Source organism: Trematomus bernacchii, unplaced genomic scaffold (assembly GCF_902827165.1).
Source record: "Trematomus bernacchii unplaced genomic scaffold, fTreBer1.1, whole genome shotgun sequence".
In the NCBI taxonomy this organism is placed as follows: Eukaryota; Metazoa; Chordata; class Actinopteri; order Perciformes; family Nototheniidae; genus Trematomus; species Trematomus bernacchii.
This window is the reverse complement of record NW_022987869.1, coordinates 957,728-981,923: the sequence shown is the minus strand read 5'-3', so window position 1 is coordinate 981,923 and position 24,196 is coordinate 957,728. Positions and strand designations below refer to the sequence as shown.

Genomic DNA, 24,196 nt, shown 5'->3' with positions numbered 1-24,196 from the left:
TCTGACAGAGGTCTGTGTTGTCCTATCAAAGTCTGACAGAGGTCTGTGTTGCTGGGAAAGTGACTGAAAGCCTCGATTGTCAGAATAGTTTGCATGAATCGCTGCAGCTGTAAAACTCATTAGCATCTTTTAGAAAAACACGATAGTATGAAATATAAAAGGTCTTGTCCAATCAGGCAGCAGACATGATTTAAAAAAACAAAACAGTTTATTTATGTTTGATTGTTTTAGGAGTAGAAGGGTAAGACAGCATAAGTTAGACTGTACATGGAAAGCTTTTCTATCTTAAAATATCAAAACTGGGAGAAACGCTTTATCTGCCTGTGTGGCATCATTTAAAAAACCTAAAACAGTACAGGAAGTATAAAACCTTGGTTAACAGGATTGTTACGGCAGTAGAGGCAGAGCATGGAGAAGGAGGCACTAAACATCAGTATATTTGGCAGATCCTTAAACATACATTTGTATAAGACACTGGCTTTAAGAGAATCATCAGTCAGTCAAATCATCATTACTTTTACAATAACACCGAGTGACGGGTGGAGCAGTGCTGTTGCATAGTGTGGACTCTGGAGGGGGACACAGTGTCCTCTCATGGTTAAGAAAGAAAGCTTTACCTTCTACTGTCAACCAGAAGTCACAGAGCAGAAGCTGCAGCGTACAAAACTTCTATATCAGACATTTCAGAAGGCAAAGTCAAAGGCAGGGTGTTGGAAACACGAGAATCTGTGTTCATGTATGGACCGCTGCTCCACATGCAGCTTTGGAAGCAATAATCAAAGAAGGCCTCTTCCCTAAATCAGAATAGTGTCAGTTCCCGGCATGATGGTGTTTATCTAGCACTCTTCTCTATGTGCCCCCTGGGATCTGGTGTCGAATCCTTAAGGCTCTGGGAGACAGACTGTGAACATGCGCTGACTCTGAGCAGGTCTCTCAGTTTGTTCAAAGTGTTGATCACATCATCTAACGGCAAGCTCAAGGCCCCTTCACATGGCACAACGAAAACAGGTGTGAGTATGAAGTGTCAGCCATGATGAGTTTAGTCTCTCCAATCCGCTGCTTCCTGTCTTATCTCATAGGACCTGGGGAACACTGGACCAACTTTACCAAAGGAGAGGCGATAATGGCGTCCCATTTAAATGAGACTACTCAAAGACATGTCGCCGAACATTAGCTGCCTTTAGCTTAGCGGTGGTGATGCGCAGTCATGTATAAGTGTCATAAAGGTGCGTCTGCCACAGATCTTATTTTCGGAATCATTTACATCCACCACCACTGTTTAACATGGACACATGGAAATAATCCTTAAGAGGAGCAAGTGTGTTCTGGACAGATCATTACTGGAAGAGTACATCCTTGAGTTTGGCACTGTATTAATTCTCTATGTATTTTAATGCTTCTTTAAAAAAACATCTGTGGCTTAGTGTAGCTGCATGAGATTATTATAATTTAGGAGAGACTTAAAATGTAATTTTCTTTACTATTATTCAGCAGCGTTCGTCTGCAAAGACACGCAGAAGAGTACGACTCACGTATGTTTGTTTGTCTGAAGCGTACTGAACCTTTACAGTCAGGGACAGCAGAGCCACCAATAAATAAAAAAGAATAGTTATATATATATATATATACAGCCAAATGAACACTCATCAGCTTTTTGCTTTCAAACAATGTTCCTGCTCTTCAGCAGTGATCAGAGCAGGTGGTCTCTGCTGTCAGACCTGAGGAGCGCTGAGCTCAGTGTAAGATGCACGGTTCAGAATGGGAATGCTGTCTATTGGATTTGTGTCTTTGGTAAACACATGTCTGACAGTTCCACGTTTCGTTAAGCAGGATAATTTCCACATATTAACACCACTTTATGATTTTTTTAAAGTAAAAAGCTAACGTTAGGCTATAAGGAACTACAGCACGGTAACATGACTTAATGTCACCACCGCTAAGCTAAAGGCGGCTAATGTTGGGCGTGATGACGTTTAGTTATCTCATTTAGAGACTTGTTAGCAACTTGAAAGTGTTAATATGCTGACTCATTCCTGCGGCACTCTATGCTGATGATGGTTTAGCATGTGACATAACAGAGGCTCCATTATAGAGCTGACGGTGTAAAGCACCGCCTTGTGAGACAGACACAGTGTGTTGTGTTCAGAGGGGAGGCTGTGTGGGGGTCAGGGCCTGCTCTGCTGACCTCAAGTCTTTCCATGTCCTCTGGCAGGTTGCAGGCTGTCTGAGCAGCAGGACAGTGTGCGTCTCAAAGACAAACACAGCTTCATCCAGATGCACACACTGGCAGTTTTAGGAATTCACTGAGCTGTTGGTGGTCAGCTTCATCTCTTAGATTTGCGAAAACACACACCCTGGTTAGCCATGTGACCTTGTTGCTCCATGCTAACCCACGTTGTGAGTGGGTGACTGGAAGGACTGCACTGAGGGGACAATAATGATCTGATCTGTCAGTCCCACCTTACAGCCGATCATTGTTGTAGAACAAACATCAGATCCAAGAGGCAAGCTGAATCATTCTGCAAAATGGAGGATTAAAAAATGATTACAGAACAGCTATCTAAGAGGCGGGAGCATCGGAGCCACATGGAGGACTTCAGTGTTCAAGTGTCCTCACATCTGGAGGAAGCTAAGGAAGACACCTTCAGGCAGGCAGCAGGCTCATCCCAGACATTCAAATCAAATAAAGCTCATGGTCACACACACAGGACTGAGGAAGGTTACAGCTGTTAGGAACTACATAAGGACACGTTAGGACACGTTAAACATGACCGGAAGTCCAGAGGACAATGAGGACATTAGTGACATTCAGGCTGGATATTAAATACCTTTCTTTTTAACTTATGGAGGAGAGACAGAAAGCAGTAACACGGGTACCTTTCAGGAAAATACAAATGATCTGTTGAACAAAGGAACAGACTGAGCCACCTCACCACTTGCAGAATAATACAAAACACTTAGTGGTAATCCTACAGGGAGAGAGAAGGGACAAATCCGTCCTCATGTCTGACAGAGAGGAAGCTTCAGGCCTGGATGTGAGTGGCCATTTCCAACCAGCCCCACGGAGCCCTCAGGGGTTACAGCTTTTAATGAGACCAGTTTCACTATGTACAACTATCCAAACATTAAGTTACCGGATATTTACACTGAAGGACATTTTTAAACCAATGTTCTTTAATCTTGTGCAAGGCTTGTACATATTACCTTAAGATTCTGCCTGGCACATTTGACATGTTTGGAAATTCCTGTAACTCCATGGATCTTAGATATGGAAATGATCAATTGAACAGGACTAGTGAAGAGCGCCTCAGTGTGCAGCGTTGTGATGCAGCGTTGTGATGCAGACACTGTGACGCAGACACTGTGACGCAGACACTGACGCAGACACTGATGCAGACACTGTGACGCATGATGCAGACACTGTGACGCATGATGCAGACACTGTGATGCAGACACTGTGACGCATGATGCAGACACTGTGATGCAGACACTGTGACGCATGATGCAGACACTGTGATGCAGACACTGTGACACTGATGCAGACACTGTGACGCATGATGCACACTGTGATGCAGACACTGTGACGCATGATGCAGACACTGTGACGCAGACACTGTGACGCAGACACTGTGACGCATGATGCACACTGTGATGCAGACACTGTGACGCATGATGCAGACACTGTGACGCATGATGCAGACACTGACGCATGATGCAGACACTGTGATGCAGACACTGTGACGCATGATGCAGACACTGTGATGCAGACACTGTGACGCATGATGCACACTGTGACGCAGACACTGTGATGCAGACACTGTGATGCATGATGCAGACACTGTGACGCAGACACTGTGACGCAGACACTGTGACGCATGATGCAGACACTGTGACGCATGATGCAGACACTGTGACGCATGATGCAGACACTGACGCATGATGCAGACACTGTGACGCAGACACTGTGACGCATGATGCAGACACTGTGACGCATGACGCAGACACTGTGATGCAGACACTGTGACGCATGATGCAGACACTGTGACGCATGATGCAGACACTGTGACGCATGATGCAGACACTGTGACGCATGACGCAGACACTGTGATGCAGACACTGTGACGCATGATGCAGACACTGTGACGCATGATGCAGACACTGTGACGCAGACACTGTGATGAAATCAACAGGGAAACTTTTAATCGACAGCTTTCACATTTCCTATGGGAACTTTGGGTACGATCTTTTTCCACACAAGATGGTTGCCATAAAAATATGTTCAATAGAAGAAATTGACTTCATTCCCTTTGAAATTCACGTGCCAAGTATCTGGATCATGGTATTTGCATAGGAAGAAACAGAAAGGTCCTCTGGTGCCACACCGCTCTGTGCAGGGCCTGGGGGCGGGCTACTCTCTCACACATTTGGTTGGGAGTTGCATCACATGCTTTAACCCTTAAAAACAGCTAGTTTGAGTATTGAGATTCAATCCTGATATGGGCAGAATGGAAATATCACAAGATGTTTCAATATCCAAATGTATGTAGGTATAGCTCACGTGATAAAAGGGTAAAATGACTCAGTTTCTATGTTAGTGCAGCCCCTGCTGCTAAAGGGTGGTCCTGGTTGGAGATGGCCAGAGTTCAGCTTCAGAAGAATAGTGGAACCGAGTGGGGGTGCTGGTTCGCTTAAACCAGACAGGTGGTGTTAACAATGTGCCCTGAGAAACTGCAAAATACAACGTGTCACTATCACCCCTGCACTAGCTCCCCTTATAGCACGCTGTTTAACTTTACAAGTGGTATATGGATCCAGTTAGCTGTAACAGAGTCCATCAGAAAAAAAGTGTCAACCCCTTTAAAATATAAGTTAAAGAAAAATGCATAGGTACAAACAGTATATTCATATATTAGAAAATAAACAAATGATTAGAAAAAACTAGAATTAACTGGACTTTGGAACGGTTATTCCTATCTGTCTGTGTGTGTGTGTGTGTGTGTGTGTGTGTGTGTGTTAGTTCAACTGCCCAAAAAGGAAATCCCCACAGTGATGTCATCAAGCGCCAGTGGAACGCAGATGTAAAACAGGAGACGGAACCAAGGAACTTCTGAACAGGAAGGCAACACCTGGTAACAGCTTCTCAGTAACAGTGATTAACCCCCCCCCCCCCCCCCCCCCCCGGCAACAGTGGTCAGAGCAGCACAGAGAGGAGTGTGGGGTGAATTAAAGCAACACATAGTGAGGACACATCATACAGGGTGCAGATTCACTGTGGACGGGGGCTGGAGGTCATTTACAGTGGTTTCAAGGCTAGGGGGGGCGCCTCTGAGCCAAAGGTGGCTGTTATAAGTCTTAGTGAAGCAGCTCAGTAAGGCAGAGAAGTGTGGGGGGGAATGGCTGTAGTAGTGGTGGCTTTAATACACAGTCAAAGTTCTAGAGAGAGGAGCCGCTCACATCAGGGAGGGAGGACGGACGGGTGGAGAGAGGCTGCCTGCTCCCTGCAGGACACCCGCTTTCCTTCTGCCTCCACCTATCCCTGCTCCCCCCCGCTCCCCCCCTCACTGCAGCATCAGCAGCTTGATGTTGTCGTGCAGGATGGTGTCCTTGACGTCGCGGAACACCAGCCGGATGTTCTCCGTGTTGATGGCTGTGGTGAAGTGGTGGTACAGCGGCTTCTGTTGGTTCTCACGGCGCTTTTTACGAAAGCACTCCACCAGGAAGCGCTGGACGTCTGCCAGGCTGGAGGGCTCGCCCGAGAACTCAGGGAAGTAGTCTTTGATGGACACCTGCTTCACCTTCTCCTCCAGCAGGTCCGTCTTGTTGAGGAAGAGGATGATGGAGACGTTGCTGAACACCCGGTTGTTGACGATGGTCTCGAAGATGTTGAGCGACTCGCTCAGCCGGTTGGTCTGCCGGTCCTCCATCAGCACCTGGAGTGTGACAGTGCATGTGAGTGCATGGGTTAAAGCTGACAGCGACAACGTGTGTGTGTGTGTGTGTGTGTGTGTGGCAGGTTACTCTAATAGCCACCTATCATTTTAAGACCACTTAAAATATCCAATAAGTGAGCAAAATGAGTTAAAATATTTATAATCGTGCAAGTTGAAAAATAAACTCGGCACAAATGAGATCAGATAAAATAATAACACAGAATTAAATATGAGCAATATGAAGTATTCAGCGATGTTTTCAGCTGGAAAGAAATACAACTCATGATGTAGTCCATCTATTTGGAGAACAGTATATATTGATATGTAAACCTTTCTAATGATAAAACGATATGGTCATAGTCCTTTCTGTTTACTCTTGTTTGAATGAAATACTAAAAAAAAAGAAAAAAAAAAAAAAAAAAAAGGTACAACAACAAACTGAGTATTTTCCAATTTGTCCCATTTCGTCAACTTAATGTGTTGCTTAAAATAATACTTCTGCATCCAGTATGTGACACTGTGAGTGTTGCACGGCCAGATACGGCTCAAGAAGCTGACTCAGATAAGGAAATATATGATACATTATGATATGATATGAATGATAATGGGACACATCGCCGTCTGCACTCACAGTGCCGCGGACTGTACTTAATGTTACTCTGATCCGGTTACTTATGTTGTGGCAGATATTTAAGTAAGCTTTCTTAACGCTAATATTATAATAGTCAGATTGCTCTGAAGATGGGAGGTGATATTCTATTCATTTTCACGTTCACACAGTCGGTGATTTTGGCCGGCCGTCTTTCCTGCAACGGCAGTTTAAACTGTATTTCCTTTATCCTGTAATATGACTTGGTCGCTTTAAACTCTGCACACTGTTGTTATCAGCTGTTCCACCATGGTTGCTACCTCAACCTGTAATAGATTTATCCTTATTGAAACGGTCTGAGGACAAGGATTTAACATGGACATTAAATAAATCAACAGTAGGTGGCGATATATGCTCCAAGTGGAAGCGATTCGCCATTAAAGCAAAGAAGAAGAACGCACAGTTGATCTCTTATCCTGGAACCTATCCTGGTCCGGAGCAGGCTAGCCGCTCAGCATAAGTTATCTAGCCCACTAAGAAGTGAACCAGCTTCGTAGGACCGGAAATCCCTGAAGTTAGCTTGCTAAACGAAAATCCTGCTTTGTAGTACAGGCCCCTGGTCCGGAGCAGGTTAGGTTCCAGGATAAGAGATCAACTCAGTGAAAGCACCGCCTGCTGACCAATCAGAGCTCAGTGTGCGGAGTTTAAAGCGATCAATTCATATTACAGGATAGAGGAAATACAGAAAAACTGCCGTTGCAGGAAAGACGGCCGGCAAAAATGACCTGACTGTGTGAACGTGAAATGAATAGAATATCCCCTCCCATCTTCAGAGCAATCTGACTATTATAATATTAGCGTTAAGAAAGCTTACTTAAATATCTGCCACGACATAAGTAACCGGATCAGAGTAACATTAAGTACAGTCCGCGGCACAGTGAGTGCAGACGTCGATGTGTCATATTAGGGATGGGAAATTGAAAGCAAATGTATATTCGAATATTCGACCCCCCAAAAAACGGTTAACCGGTTAACCGAAATGTACATATCCTATAAAAAAAAAAATTGGGTAAAAAAAAAATGTCTAACATTTTTTTTCCCAAAATCTTTTTTCAATAAGTTTTGGAAATAAATAAATACATGTTCAAATAAGTATAGAAACCAAGTCGAATTTGTCAAATGTATTGAACTGGTGATCACAGTTTGACAGCTATAGGCCTACAGCTTTCATGTGCGGAGGCGATTCACAATCAGGCCAGCTGTAGAGAAGACCCTCTCAGCTGGAACGGAGGTTGCGGGTATAGCAAGGTATAGTATGTATATATGAGTTTAATTTGGCATAGTTTGCACTCTACACCGCACTCTCTAACCTGGTCGAAATATTTCCACACATTACTCCTTTTTGACGCCATGTCTGTGTAGGACTCTTCTTAGAGTGTAATTAATTACCTGACTATGACTGGTAAAATATGTTGAATACCGGCAAAACTAAATCTCTCCTGTCAAAATGTCTATGTACTTTGCCGCCACACACGGTTGCCAAGCAGTGCTTATTGTTGTTTAGGCTGGCCACTCATGTGTCGCGAGTGTTGACAGGGGGCGGGGGAGCACGCTCATGAACTGTTAGCGCCGGAACCTCGCAACGGCTGCGGAGCGCATTTGCGCCGCATTTGGGCATAAGATGAGGTTTGAGTCTGCGTGATCTGCGTGTAGGGAGGGGCAGCAGCCATATCATTAGCTAGAACTAGCTAGATCTGATGGATTTGGACATAAACGCGAGTGAAGTATAACCGGACGCGAGAGAGAGAGAGAGATCAGCACCTGCAGCTCTGCCCGCTGTGAGGCACCTAACACATTTAGCTATGGCACTGTCGTATACATTGAATTATTCAATTTGATAATATGTAATCAATTTAGGCATCCCTCCCAAAAAAAATAAAAAAATTAATAAAAATATTCATAACTCATATTCGAATACCTGAATAATTATTCGAATACCTGAATAATTTCGAATATTCGATTCATCGTTCCCATCCCTACATCATATCACATCATAATGTATCATATATTTCCTTATTTGAGTCAGCTTCTTGAGCCGTATCTGGCCGTGCAACACTCACAGTGTCACATACTGTATGCAGAAGTATTATTTTAAGCAACACGTTAAGTTGACGAAACATTCGAGTCAAATGTAATTAAAGTCAGATCCACTTGTGTCTTAGTGCAGTGATATCATAAACCTGTTAATGTACGCATTCAAACACTTGTTCTTTTACCAGCTGTAGACGGGGCTTTTATCCTGGATAAAGTGTTTAAGTCATGGATGTTTAAAGTTTAACTTCTTCATATTTGCCTAATATTATAGTTCACTTTTCATTCAGGAAGTATGACGTGATGTTTGTGATTGGTCAAATGTTGCTAACCCCGCCCCTTTCATGGTGAAAGCACACTCAGCCGGACAGAGAAACCCTGGTTGATTTATCGAGTTGATAACCAGCGTCGTAGGACCGCTTAGCGAGAGCGCGTTTGTTAGGATTAGATAAGCCGGGTAACTCAAACATATCCAGGGTCTGTTGAACTGGATTCGTAGTACAGGCCTCATGTCTATGTGTATCATGATATCTCGATATGAAGGATGAAGATGTGATTCCAATGAAAGAGGATAAATGATTACAGTGAACTCTGATAAATCATAATATATACATATATATGTTTACAGCCATTATTTGGCATACAGTAATGTGCCATTTCATATGTCACACACACACACACACACACACACACACACACACACACACACACACACACACCAGTGTGTGAGTGAACTCTGATTGAGGAAGCCCAGTGTGAGCCTGAATTCATGGTGCTTACAGGCATGAGATACTGAACACCTGATCTGGACCAAGTACCATCGCCTCTCATATGAAAACAAAATATATATCTTCTCTGACAAGTTAGCAATTAGCCATTGTTCCTAAAGAACCACTCTGAGTACTTAGTACTAAAATGGTAATTGAAAATGCAAGGGGCAACAGGCAGTCAGCCCCACATGTCTTCAGATATATGCCCGCCACTGGCTTTGAGATGTATTGTTGATATTCCAGACTTTCCCAGGACAATTACAACACTTTACTATAGACAACGTTAATAACAGCAGCAACAAAGGATATTTTATGTAATGCATTTATCCAGGTTTATATTATTTTTATATAACTATTAAAACCACTCCTTTTTCTGCTTTGCCCCACTACCCTCACCACCTGTAGTAATATTACCTGGAAACACACTAAGGTCCTCAGGAGAAAAACAAGTGGTGATCCCTGCAGCTCCCTGTGCTGTAACATATTTCCACACAACATTCAGGAGTTCTCTGCCGTGCTCCCTCACCTGGTCATATTCAGAGGAGGAAACGAGGAAGAGGATGGAGGTGACCGAGTCAAAGCATTCGAACCAGCGCCGCCTCTCAGAGCGCTGCCCCCCCACGTCCACCATCTTGAAGGGCACGTTCTTGATCTCAAAGTCGTACTCGTGGATGCCTTTAGTGGGCTTTCTGGCCAGGAGGATGTCCTGCTGGCTGGGGAGGTAATCCTGCAAGCAGATGATCAGTGTTATTGTTTTGGACAGACCTTGGATGGAAACTGCAAGAAAATTGGAAAATCTTGTGTAAAAGGTCCCACATTCAATGAGCTGTTTTGGTGTATTTTAGGGTTTCAATTTTGACAACTGTAAATAGAGGCATATTTTTCTCATCTAGAGCACATTGTCAGTAAATGATCTTTACATTTTTGTTTTTACTACACACCGAAACACGTAAACTAAATCAGAGTTAAGAGTAGTACAGATCTTTTTGTTCCCGATAAACCCAGTACACACTTCCCATGCTGCTGCCTTGGGGACATCCCTGTCCAACACTGCATTCCTCAAATACCACAGAGCATAAACAAGAGTGGGGCTTCAAGAGAGAGTGAGTGTGAGTGTGAGTGTGAGTGTGTGAGTGTGAGTGTGTGAGTGTGTGTGTGTGTGTGTGTGTGTGTGTGTTACATTCATGTCCGTCGGAAATGCCATCATTTCATAATGTTTTCCATGAGACATTCAAGTAAAATGTGAATAATTAGCATATCCAATCTTGAGCTTTGGCAAAAATGTGTTCTGTAAGGTCACAGTGACCTTGAATTTTGACCACAAAATCTTAATCAGCTTAATCTGTGAGTCCAAGTAGACGTTGGTGCAGTATTTACAGTAATACTTAGAGTTCCTGAGATAACCTGATCACAGGAAAATCTGCCAAGTGCATCTTAAATATGTTGGATAAAAAATGATTGACATTTCTTTCCAATCCTGTGTTGACCGTGTGTGTTTCTCAGTGTGCTCTGGCTACACCAGATCTGAATTCATAACATTCCAGAGGTTCCGACCCATCGCTGACACAGCTTTAGCCAGTGTGTGCGTGCCTACACTCAAACACACGCACAAATAATGGATATGATTTAAGTTTTGGAAAACATCAACAAACTAATGACAGGTTCATCAGAACCGTGTTGGGTTTTAAACCCAAGAGTACATGTTCCTGTTAAACAAATAATATTTAGAACAAGAGGGACTCAGAGTATATCTAAGGGGGCTATTATACCTGCAGGGACATTACATTTTTTAGACCAAGGGATAATGAAGCACTGCTTTTGCCCCACTCAGTTTACAGGTTGAGTTCGCCTTTAATAATTCCTGACTTTCTGTGCCTGAGAGCAGCTCTTTCTGTAGGCTGATGTCTGGGGACTATTTGTCTGTAGGTGTTGTGTGTTCAGTAAGCATGTGTTTTTATAGAGGGGGCGTGTTGGTGGCTTCCTGTCTTCAGTTAAACATGTGCTGTTAGCTTGTAGTATATAGAGCAATAGCTATCTTTATCCGCTCATTGTTCCGCTCATTGTTGATAGTAGTACAGCTGTGTATTTTGATACAGTACGGTGCTGCTTCATTGTTTAGGCATTTCTCATTTGTGTTTGCCTGCTGTTTATGTGTGGAGTGTAAGAGAGAATTCTCAAGATGATCATCAATCAAAGACAATGCAGTTAAACATCATCCTCTTGTTTTCTTATTCGAGTATAGAAATAACTGACTAATAAATGAATTGATATTGGCTTTGGTTTTAGCTTGGGAACAGCTGCCTCAGAGGCAGGAAGGATCCATCAGTTGTTTCTTTTGCTCTCAGATCATTTACAAATGTGGGTTTATATTAAATGTAAATGTGTAAACACGAAGGATTATCTTTTCGAACGGAAATAATGATCTGCTCTCTCCTCTCCGAGGTGCAGAATGTGTCCATCAAGGATTAAAATGAACTTACAATTAGACTTGTACCTTTGCAATTTGTAGTTTTGAAAGTGATTATAGTGTCCTCCTCTTCATGCCAAATCAAATGTTCAGTCAGAGCCTACCAAGTCATTAAAGACTTGTCCCATTTCTAGCTGTATACTCCCATAGTGATGCAGAGTGTAAAACTTGTATTCCTCCGCCATGGGCTGTTGGAACGGGACAGGAGCACATCTTTATTGTTTCTATATTGCTCCGTGGAAATATTAGCAGTTGGTTAATAATCGGTTCCTGATTTATGTTCCGTTGGCGCATTTCAGCAGGCTTTAGGATGAATTATTATACTGAAGGCTTGAGACCCAGAGTTGAGACATGAGGACAGGCACATATTCACTTCTCTTTCTCACACCCCCCGCCTACTGGGCTCAGTGATGAGCAGAGCCTCTGCAGTGTGGGTGGAACTTACCGACTTTCCAAGCTTTTCCAAATTGTCCAGGAAATACTTGACTGACTCGCCCTGAGAGAGAGAGAGAGAGAGAGAGAGAGAGAGAGAGAGAGAGCGAGAGCGAGAGCGAGAGCGAGAGCGAGAGAGAGAGAGAGAGAGAGATATTAGGGACATCAACTCAGAATTCTAAATGAATGTCACATTCCACATGGCTCTTAAAGTCGTCATCATTTTTTCTGTGAAACCATGGCCCATCACCATTGAGGGTGAAAACAGGCAGCCTGTCTGTAGAGCTGTGAAACAGTATCTACGGTGCATGAGATACACACAGTGGCGACTCGTCATTAGGGGCAGGTGGGCACCTACTGTCAGCAGAAATGAATTAAAATAATAATTCCAAAAATATGTATAAAATATATGTTAAAATATATTTAAAGATCATGTTTAGTCGTCTGATTCGTCTCTACATTGCTGTTTTAGTCTGCGTTCTTCTAATTAGTGTCCACAGTGTGCCTATTGAGCCGTGTCGAGCGATGTGGATCTAGCCCCTCTCTCTCGCTGTCAAAATGAATGGGTGCTGTAAAAACTACACTGCACATGCAGTCTTTTTGTATTCAATGTGTGCGGCAAAAAAATAATCACAAGTGGGGCAAAGTGCTGGCAACCCCACCAAAACGTAATCTCATAATTCAGAGCTGATTGGCTGTAAGTACGTGTGCTGCGGAAAGTGTAGTTGTGAAGAGGAGACGAGAGAGAGCAGCGTATAGCCATTAAAATCAGTAAAACGGAAAGAAAATGAATGAAGTTGACCATCTACTTCAGCTTTGGTAAGTTCATTTGATGTCATATCTTTTGTTGATCTTCTTGTGTTTTGCCTATAGGCTATTGCTCTGCTGGATCGATTGATATTGTGACCTCGGTGATGAGTGTCTGTGTTTTCCTTATATTTACAGTCTATGGTGTTTTAATGCTGAAGCATTACGGTTGTTGCTATTGTTAAGTATAGCTTTGTGATGGTGCCCTTTACTCCATGTATGTATGTATGTATGTATGTATGTATGTATCCCTCCCCCCCCCCCTCTCTAAACATCCAAGTTGTTCGTGCCCCACCACTTTTGTACATATAAAAACGCCACTGGATACACAGCAGTCGCTATCTATCAACCATGCCGTGACCCCGGGCCAGTATAACGTCATTTCCACTTGCCCGCTCGGGCCACTAAAAATATTGCTTTAAAAAAAAAAATTGCCCTGTGGTATAGGTATTTTGACAAGCAATTTTAGCGTTTCGTGAGGCGGTTGTCGTTGTTGGGTGAAAATGTTTTTTTTTTCCATATCTCTGGCCCCCCTTGGTCGATTTGGATGGTTGACACCTCTTTCTGACCGTTAGAGCCAATAGAATCGAAGGGGGAGGCCCCCACACACACACATTGTGAAGAGAAAAGTAAGAATAAGTAATAAGGGAGTTATGAGTGAGTTTAGGTGCAGAGATAGATTACATTTTTTCGCTCGTGGCTAATTCAGAGGCTGAGTGTTAGCATTGTGTTTTTCTTTTTAAAAAGATCAGTTAGCTGAGTTTCTTCCCGTTACATGGATATAAAACATTCATAGTTTATTAAATATTAAGATTCCTTTGACGTTGTTTCCTGCAAATGACGCGTTTATCCGCCCGGTCATTAGATTAACATTAACATGCTTATTGTAGTTGTAAGTGCACTGCCTTGCGGCCTGTAGCACCATATGTGTGGGCTGGACCTGTATTTTACAGGAAAGGAGTGAGCAGAGGATAGAATTGTCGATTCTTGTTCTGTTTGCTGTGACTATCTTCCTCACCCTCTCAGACTTTCAGTTGCGCGCTACGCTACCATGGAAACCAAACAATGGTGTAGCTGTATTAAAGTCCGAGTGGAAACAGTCCTGAGTAAATCTGATTTTGTCAGAAATCGGGAGAAATGCGGGAGAAATATGACCCCGGGAGGAAACCGGGAGAGGGCAATGAAATCGGGAGTCTCGGAGGGTTGGCAAGTATGCGCCCGGTACCGGGGGGGGGCGGTGCGTAACAGGTTAATAACCTTCATTACGTGTTAAAGAAAGAACATAAGAAAGTTTGACAAAGATTAGGCTGTTAAACGGGCAGCGGGTCCGCTGTGTCGAGAGAGAGAGAGAGAGAGAGAGAGAGAGAGAGAGAGAGAGAGAGAGAGAGAGAAGAGACGAGTAGAGAGATAGGATAGAGAGAGAGAGAGAGCGCTAGCTGAGAGCTAGAGCTAGAGAGATCACGAGTAAGAGATGATGCGTCTCTCTCGCATGCCTGCCTCGTATGCTCTGCTTCTTCTCTCTCACGCTCTCTACTTTCGTCTCCTCGGTCGTGATCCTGTCCTCTCTTGCCTCTCCCCCCTGTCCTCACAACTGCTTCCTTTCTCCCATTAATCCGGTACCGACAATTGTTATTTGTTCCTACTCGACCGAGTTTTTGCTTCCCAACCCTGCACTGTGCTACACTTCCCCGCCCCGCCCCGCTCTAACAGTACAGAAAGCGGCGAGATGGCATTTCTTAGGAATCGACAAGCAGAAACCGAAACTAACATTCTAAACTAACAATGGCGGACACGGACAATTTGCGAATGAGTTCTGCCTTTTGTAAACTGAATTTATCAATAAATGAGGGCTAAAAACGTCACTTGTCCGCCGGACAAGTCAATTGAAAGATCTACTTGTCCGATATTGTAAATAACATGTCCCGGACGGTGGGACGTGTGCTTTTTCGCACACTGCTTATGATCCTGATTTTATACCTTAACTGGATCCCTTATGATCCTGATTTTATACCTTAACTGGATCCCTTATGATCCTGATTTTTATACCTTAACTGGATCCCTTATGATCCTGATTTTTATACCTTAACTGGATCCCTTATGATCCTGATTTTATACCTTAACTGGATCCCTTATGATCCTGATTTTATACCTTAACTGGATCCCTTATGATCCTGATTTTTATACCTTAACTGGATCCCTTATGATCCTGATTTTTATACCTTAACTGGATCCCTTATGATCCTGATTTTATACCTTAGCTGGATCCCTTATGATCCTGATTTTATACCTTAGCTGGATCCCTTATGATCCTGATTTGATACCTTAACTGGATCCCTTATGATCCTGATTTTATACCTTAGCTGGATCCCTTATGATCCTGATTTTATACCTTAACTGGATCTCTTATGATCCTGATTTTATACCTTAGCTGGATCCCTTATGATCCTGATTTTATACCTTAACTGGATCTCTTATGATCCTGAGTTTTATTGTCATACTGATATTCTGTACAAACTGTGAAGTCCACCGAGACAAATGTAACATTTGTGATATTGGGCTATATAAATAAACATTGATTGATTGAAATGCTTTTGACTAGCGATTGCCTTGAAGTAAATCTTTAAGCTGCAAGCTGGTTTTGATTTTATAGTTTGATAAAGGAGATTAACTAATGGTTAAATGTTAAAACATATTAGTTTAAAATAAATGTTTTTGTTATTATGTATCTGTGATTTTATGTGTTCATTATTATGCTTTTGACAAAAGATGCTCCAAACACTGACGAGAGATAATCTTTATTATGATTGGCTGTCTCAATCATTGTGATTGAATGTTTCAATCTTATTATGTTGTTATTAATGTGATTGTTATTGATGTAATTGATGTTGTGTAAGTCCACACTCAAATCTGAAGATTCCCATTGATTTAAGTATTGAACAAAATATTATTAGACTAAGGTTTTTAGGTTATCAAAACTGATAAAAAGAGAGGAACTGTTGGGGGAATATTTTCCAAGGCCCATAACTTTGACCCAGTTTATCAGTTCATACTGTCCTGACTGAGCACACGCACCTGTAACCTTGGCTGCTGTGCTCTCAGTGTTTTGTCTCCCTGTTCCTGCATGTTGGCGTCAGCTGATAGAGGTGTTATGATTCTATCTTGTTATGCACAATGTTGATTATTCTCTCTGAACTAGCTAAATACATGGGTCTGGGGTAGGGTTCTTCAGAATTGATTGTGGCATCTCAACCGTGTGGTCAACTCGTGGCCCGGGACATGTCTTGTGAATTCTCCGGCCGAAGCTCCAAATAAACCGTCAGTGTTTGCCATCAAAAGCTCCAGCTCTCCTCGTGTCTCTCTGAGTCCTGACTCCAATTGCTTCAGAAGTTTCCCCCACAATCACTACTTCTGATTTTCTTTTGAAAATAATCTACGAAATTATTTCTTATAGTAATCATTTGCCAAACAGTAGAAAGCAGGGTTAAATTGTTGAATCAGTTAAATTAAACAATGGAAATGGACATTATGCTAACTTAACTTGCACATTATGAAAAGTGCGTAAAAGGCAACTTTTTTATTCTACTTTACTTGAAATGGTTATGAGATACATGAGTTCACATTAAGAACAAATAAGACTGGGAAAAGTAATTTCGCAAGAAGAACCTATGCTTCAATACCAAGTCAATGCAAAGTTCTGAAAACATCACGTCACCATGATGTGTTCAAATGTAGTCTTGTTAAATGTAGTTTTTGGCAAGAAATGTATTTAACTTTACAGTTGTTGAAAGGAGATGTTGTATATAGCAATAATACATAAATATTGTAATAGATATTGTTTTCAGCTGGGGTACCCTGAATTGTGGAATTTTACTGGTATTGCCTACATTTCTGGTATCATGAAATCATTTTGGCCACAGATGACCAAAAACACAGCCCAGACCAATAATGGGTTTTAACCGCGTCATGTATTTTTCTTAATTTTAACATTATGATGCACTTCAGTCACGCTCATATGTGAAAGCTATTGATGCATAAGAAGATGGCAATATTGCTTTTTTTTCAGCCGTTCTGCTGTACAGAGCCACCCTATACATACACAGCAGTATCAGTAATGTCCCGATACGAGTCATTCACATAAATATGCCATATTAATATAAAATTATAATAATAATAATATGTTTGGTGGCTCAGTTTGTGTATCAGTGTGTGTAACGTGTGTAAACCTGACGGAGTGGAACAATTAATTTCCCCATTAGGGATTAATAAAAAGTATGTATTTTCCTTCTTAAACTAACTGATATTGGAAAATCGACAAAAAGTACACGCTTGCTGGCAGAGGCTGACAATTTTGTTTGTCTGGGAACAAAGCATAATCACTTTGGTGTCAGGAAATGCACATTTTTCTACAGACTAGTTTAATCAAAGCAAAAGTTGTTGTAGGGAACTGAAAATCAGGGGTAGAAGTGGCATGTAGAGGCATGACAAAATGATGATACATCAGCTGTATTAGCAGAGTAACAATAGACAGACAAAATCGCTCTTTGCATCTCAGCTGCTGCAAACTGAAACAGTCAGGTAGGGTCTTGAAATGTCATTATCCTTAGAGCAAGACACTGTCAGACCACAATCTAAACTTGTGGAGAGCAGTGAGGGAGGGATGGAGGAAGGAAGGGCGTGGGGGTAGAGAGCAGAGAGAGAAGCAGCCCTTCATTAGCCTGTCTGTGAGGGAGTGAGTGAGTGAGTGAGTGAGTGAGTGAGTGAGTGAGTGAGTGAGTGAGTGAGTGAGTGAGTGAGCGAGCGAGTGAGTGAGGCTCAGCAGCTGCAGCGCTGCTCCATCAGCTGTGAGGACAAGCTTTATCTGCTGCTATCAATGCTCGTCTGTACACCCTGAGCCATGCAGACATACTAACAGCAGTAATCACTGGACATACATGCGGCTTTCACACCAGAGCTTTTCCCTTCCTAGCTCCTAGCTAGAGCTTTTCTGGTTCAGCTCCGGTTTCCCTTTTCTGCTCCCGCTCTGTTCACACCACCCAGAGCTGCCGCTGCTGCGTCATGACGTCACCGTTTACATCGCTGATTTTCTCCCCAACGGAGCTCACAACAACAACAACAACGGGGGACTGCGTTGGGTCGATGATCGCGTTGCTTTTAATCATACGAAGCCAGATTAAATTAAATAACGACTTCTCCAACCTTATACTTTTCTCCAGAGTGCCGTGGTTCATTGTTTATTAATGTGTTTCAGCGGCATTTACCGACCGCTGCAGTGCTGGCCGGCTGCTCTTCAACGGGAGTGTATTCTCCCGTTAGCTCCGGGTTAGCTCACACGGCTCTAAAGTATTCACTGTCTGACTGTCACACAAGCAGCTGATACATATCCCCAGTTCCCCTTAAGTGAATGTGAGTCAGTCTGAATTGACGCTGTTTGGCATCACAACGCTGTTATGAAAGTTTCTCTGGTATAACATGGGTGATGTTAGCATAGCAACCGAAGCTAAACTGACTACTTGCTAAGCCGTTTTCTACAGGCACTTTTTACCGGCGTATTTTTCATTATGATTCTACTTGTGATAGTCGGACATGACAACCTGTGCAGCCCATGTATTGATTCCATCCGATAGCTGCTATAATAACAAACAAAACGTCTGCCTGCTCTCCACAATGATCAATAACAGCGAACGGATGGTCAAAGTAAGGTACAAATAAACAGAATCACAAGAAGCCTGGTTAGTGTTGCCTGACTTTATAAAGTGGGTTTTTTTATAAGTGTGTGGTTGCCTTCTAGTCACTTTGCTCAGCGCTACTGCTTGTAGGCAGGCATGACGAGACTCTTCAGTCGACCCATGGCATGTTCAGGGGAGGTGGGTTTAGTTTCCTGCACACCTCGACGTAAGAGAGACGTAAGCGACGCCGCCTCTTAGCTCCGAAGCTCTTGCCTCTAGACCGACAATTTTTTGGAGCTGGAAGTGAACCGCATTCCGGAGCTAAGAGGCGGCGCCGCTGCGGTGTGAACAGGAAAAAAACTGTACTTTTCAGGCTCCAGCTCCGAGCCGGAGCTGAAAACGCGTTGGTGTGAAAGGGGCAACAGAGAGAGAGAGAGAGAGGATAGCATTACAGATGTCACACTATGCGACACAGGCCAAACTCCACAGTAATACATGGTCCAGATATAAATGAATACACACCGCCAGAACCAAATTCTGTGACCTACCTCTGCCCTCAAACATTTGAACATGTATATGGAATCAAGACTCTGGCCCAGATGTGCAATAAGTACATTTGGTCCGGACTGATACATCAACCAAGTTGCCCGCAACTATCAATTTCTCCACTGAAATCAGTTCGATTCTAATTCCGTCCTGGAGCTAGTTTGGGGCAAGGTCCAAATTTGCTTTTCCACTGACCAGAGCCCAGTAGTAGCCACTTCATGATGTCAGTTTACATTTCTGCAACGTCAGAGTCAACAAGCGTCACAGTAAAATCGTTGGCGGAAACAGTGGAGCTGTGCTCATGTTGCTATAAAATTCAGTAGCGAGATTGAATTGCAGGCAAGACCCCTCCAACTTCATACTCTCCACCAGACTGACGTGGCTTATTATAGTATGCTACTACGATTCAGCTCCATTTGCTGACTGCTGGAGTGATAGCTGGCATTTATTTTTACGCATTATTATTGTTGGTTTATATTCAGATTGTTGGTGCGGTGGAAACACAAAAAATGTGTTCAAACTCGGGCCCGGCTCAGAACCCTCCCCGCAGCCTCCTCTTTGGTGAAGGATAGATCTGGCTGCTGACTGACACTGTGACTCACCAGCTGGAACTCCCGGCGGCGGTCGTATGCGTTCTGGATGCCCTGGTCAGCCCACAGGGCCCGGATAGATGGCAGGTAGTGCAGGAAGACTTTGGGCTCAACCATGCCGTGACCGTGGGCCATCAGCGACCGGGTGTCAAACGCCATCATGGTGTCGCCGTGCCGCTGGTTAGACGGGTTGCCCCATGGGATGCGTAGCTTCTGTCGAGCGTCCACCAACACTCGTATACCTGAAGGAGACATGTTACACTTGTATTGTAGTCAACACAACTTTCGAAAGATTTCATTACATTCATAGGAGCAGAGGAGCAATGGAGAATTAAAAATATATATATTATGTGTGTGGAGCGTGCATGTGTAGAGCGAGCGAGAGAGAAGTTGAGCGATCGTAGTGTCTGGAAGTTAACGGGAGGAGCAGCAGTATAACAGAGTCACAAATATACACAATGGCCTCCAAAGATCATTGAATGTTGGATTTCATTTACTGATCCTGCAGACACCCGCTACACGGGGCGGAAGTCCTGCAGCAGTATCTCCTTACAGAGGAGAGGAGACGCCTTCCCTCCTCCTCAGGATTTTATAGTTACGGCAGACCCACAGTTACATATGTATGTATGTATGCATGCGTATGTATGCATGTCTATATAGTGTATATATATATATATTATTTTTTTTATTGTGTGACTACTATGAACAGTATGTGTGTTTTTAATAATACTAATAAAACATGCTTGGGTGGGGCGCTGTCCTGCTGACCAGAATGCTTTGCCACAAGTGTATGTGCTTGGCAGTTGTTCTTCTGGTCCCAATCTGCACAACTCACAACCTTGATGGGGGAAATACTCCCATGTTAGTGAGGTTACTATATAGGATCATGTGCAAGGTGTTTTGGTTGCACCGTCAGGTCACTGATAATACAAACATTGATTAACAACAAAACGATGCACAACTGGGAAAAGACAAGCGTTGGTCTATTATGCAGTACACAGTGCTTAATTTAAAAGTATAATTAGGGCCCGTGCACGATGTGCTAGGACCCAACGGCGTCCTAGCACGAAGTGCGAGGAAACCTATTGTTATTGGTGGAATTATTCTTACGCCAACTTTCGTTTCCTGTTTTTGAGGGCTTTAGGATGCTTCAAAAGTTGTATAATTTTGCACGGATTCCAGGATCGGTGAAAAACTCTAGCGCCACCTATGGCCATTTCCATTTTTGGAAACATTTACAAAGTCGCACCATAAGTCGGAATGACCTGAAATTTTGCACACTTATCCGTCTTGACCTGCTCTACAAATAATCCTCTTGGAGCCCTAAGCTCCGCCTACTTTTTTTTTTTTTTAAATTAGCATAATGTTAACCTGTTAAGCACCAAGCCTGTTTTTCATGTTTCAGGCTCGAAAATGACATGCCCAAAACAAATGACTACAACTTAACTTCTAAAAGGGTTATATGAATAATTTCTTTTATCAAAGCAAGGTTACATATGTGAGTTGGATGTAGAAGTGTCAGAATCAATATAAATGTTTTTTATTTTAAAGAAAATACAGATTTTACATAGTAAAAAACTGTAAATTATCGTGTCCGTCCAAAGATTATTTTTTACAGATAGTGAAAACTACCCTTGGATGATGGGTTAGTAGACTAAAAGCTTTAGGAATCCAAAGTACAACATATAATAAGTACCCTGTATCAAGATTGATGCAAAACAAGTGACATTTGACCTTTTTAGAGAGGTTTAGCCAAAACCACCCCACCTCTGAGGTGATTTGGGTGAAAATGTTTTTTTTTCTATATCTCTGGCCCCCCTTGCTCGATTTTGATGGTTGACACCTCTTTCCGACCGTTAGAGCCAATAGAATCGAAGGGGGAGGCTCACACACACACTCATTGTGAAGAGAAAAGGTGGGGGCTGCGCGCATGTAAATGTAAAGCAGAGTGGAGCTACATTCTAGCTCTGGCATTTGGAAACAAAAAAGCAGTTGTATTGCTTATGGATTATCAGAAATAATTTCAAAGAGGGCACAGATACATTGGATGAACCGATGGATTAACTGCAGCATCGTTTTTTTATTGTTTTAATGCCATTGAAGACCAGTTTTGACCAAGGTAAGCCATGTTAGCGTTTCTAGCTACTTAGCTCCACATGTTATGATGTACGCTTTCGTTTATAGCGTCGCAAATGTTTATCACTGAGTGTTGAGGTGGGCACCACTAGATTCAGTGTCTCCAGGACACCAAAAACGAGTGGTTGGCTGTGCATCTAGGATAAGTAATAAGGGAGTTATTGTGAGTTTAAGTGCCGTTTTAGGTTCATTTTTTTGCTAGCATTGTGGGTTTTTTTTGGAAAAAAAAATGAAAAAGATCAGTTAGCTGAGTTTCTTCCCGTTACATGGATATAAAACATTCATAGTTTTATTAAATATTAAGATTCCTTAGACGTTGTTTCCTGCAAATGACGCGTGTATCCGCCCGGTACCGGGGGGGCCGTGCGTAACAGGTTAAAAACAGTGAAATATTCACTTAAATTTCAATTTTTTGTTTTTCCACACAAAACTTAGTATACAGCATCGGTGAAGGGTAACACACTTTACCATAGGAAATGAGCATGTTCAGAAGATAAATATTGCCGCCATGAATCAAAACATACCCGCAAAAGGCGGGGCTTAGAAAGAAATGCTCATAACTCATCAACAATGTATCCATATATCACAGATTTTGGTGGATAGGTTCAGTCTGTCTTGGGGAATAGGCACACCAAAGCATTTTCATTTTGGACTATAGGGGCCGCCAAAAACACCACCAATTTATAACTCAAGAGTGGATGGACAAATTTGTATTTATTTTTTTTACACATACTCTGGGGGTGACTACGAACTGAGATTTAAAGTGTCGCAACAAATGCAGAATGTGGGCGTGGCCTATACTTTTTTTTTTTTTTTTTTGCGATAGCATAAAATGAGCTTCGGATGCAAAACTTGGGACACACGTCAGAGCCCACGACCTTTTCGAGAATGTAAAAAAAAAACTGCTCACTAGCGGCCCCTATTGTGTGGTAGTCACATATAGTTTCTCAGAACTTCACGAATTTTAGCACAGACATTCCTCATGGAATTGCGGACATATTTGTAAATAGCTTCCATTAGCCCCGCCCCTCAGGAAGTCGGCCATTTTGAAAAAATTGCGTTTTTCATGCATTTTAAGCACATTCTTGCCAACTCCTCCTAGGGGAATGATCGGAAAAATTCCAATCCAGGACAAGTTCAGCCCCTATCCAAATATGATGCTAAATTGCGAAGAAAATGTTTGATAGCTCAATCGTGGAGGTCGTAAGCTAACAGCGAATACACAATTTTTGACGATTTACATGTCGCAAATTACTCCAAACTACTCGCATATAGTTTTTCCGATATTCACGAAACGCTGTATACACATTGCTATTATGATTGCACACATATTTCAAATTGCTTTTCATATAACATTTTGGCACACACACACACACACACACACACACTAAAGCCTACAAATAAAGTGTGAAATGTAGGCCTGTTACATATATTATTGAGCGATATATATTATACACACTGTTCTGCTTTCTGCACTGACCTCAGCAGCTGTTCTCACTGTAAACATCGCGTCACAATGAAAGCAGTTGTATAATAAATAGCCTAACATCCAGGGGAGATGTGATTAGTGAGTAAACAAACGGTAAAGGGCAGAAAGTCTGATGCACATTTGATCATCTTAAATAACTTATCACAACGGGAACAGTTTGCAGAGCTGTGCTTCGTTGACATAACTCCAGCCAACATCACTGTTGGCTGAAATCGACTCCGGAGAATACATCAGTATACCCTCGGATATAGCTCCTCCAGAGAGACTCCTCTCTCCTCTCTCCTCTACATCTTTGGACCCTTGGTCATAGCTCCTCCAGAGAGACTCCTCTCTCCTCTTCATCAGTGTACCCTCGGTTATAGCTCCTCCAGAGAGACTCCTCTCTCCTCTACATCTTTGTACCCTCGGTTATAGCTCCTCCAAAGAGACTCCTCTCTCCTCTAAATCAGTATATCCTCGGTTACGGCTCCTCCATACAGCCCCCTCGATAATCGATCCTCGACGAGCCTTTAGAGAAATGTGTTTTCCGTCGAGAAATTATAGAAATGATAAACGGCTCATTTCGGAGGACTCTCTTGCGTCTGCTTGACGCCGGGACGACCGGCTGCCCTCCCCGACAGGCGCACGGACGCGTGGGCCCGCTCATCACTGCGCGCACTTCTGCGACCGCAGTTTTAATTAAC

The 24,196-nt window shown here is 42.8% G+C and overlaps 1 protein-coding gene across 1 annotated transcript in view; it reads right to left on the bottom strand.

Moving 5' to 3' along the window:
- Window positions 1-4,178: 4,178 nt before the first annotated feature.
- Window positions 4,179-24,196, bottom strand: part of gna13b (guanine nucleotide binding protein (G protein), alpha 13b) — a 30,629-nt gene continuing 10,611 nt past the window's right edge. Inside the window, exons 2-5 of the mRNA XM_034113624.1 lie at window positions 19,901-20,130; window positions 12,293-12,343; window positions 9,907-10,107; window positions 4,179-5,930 (exon numbers count right to left, since the gene is read on the bottom strand). Coding sequence (XP_033969515.1) covers window positions 5,559-5,930; window positions 9,907-10,107; window positions 12,293-12,343; window positions 19,901-20,130 — 854 coding nt within the window. The 3' untranslated portion in view covers window positions 4,179-5,558. The remainder of the gene's footprint in view (window positions 5,931-9,906; window positions 10,108-12,292; window positions 12,344-19,900; window positions 20,131-24,196) is intronic.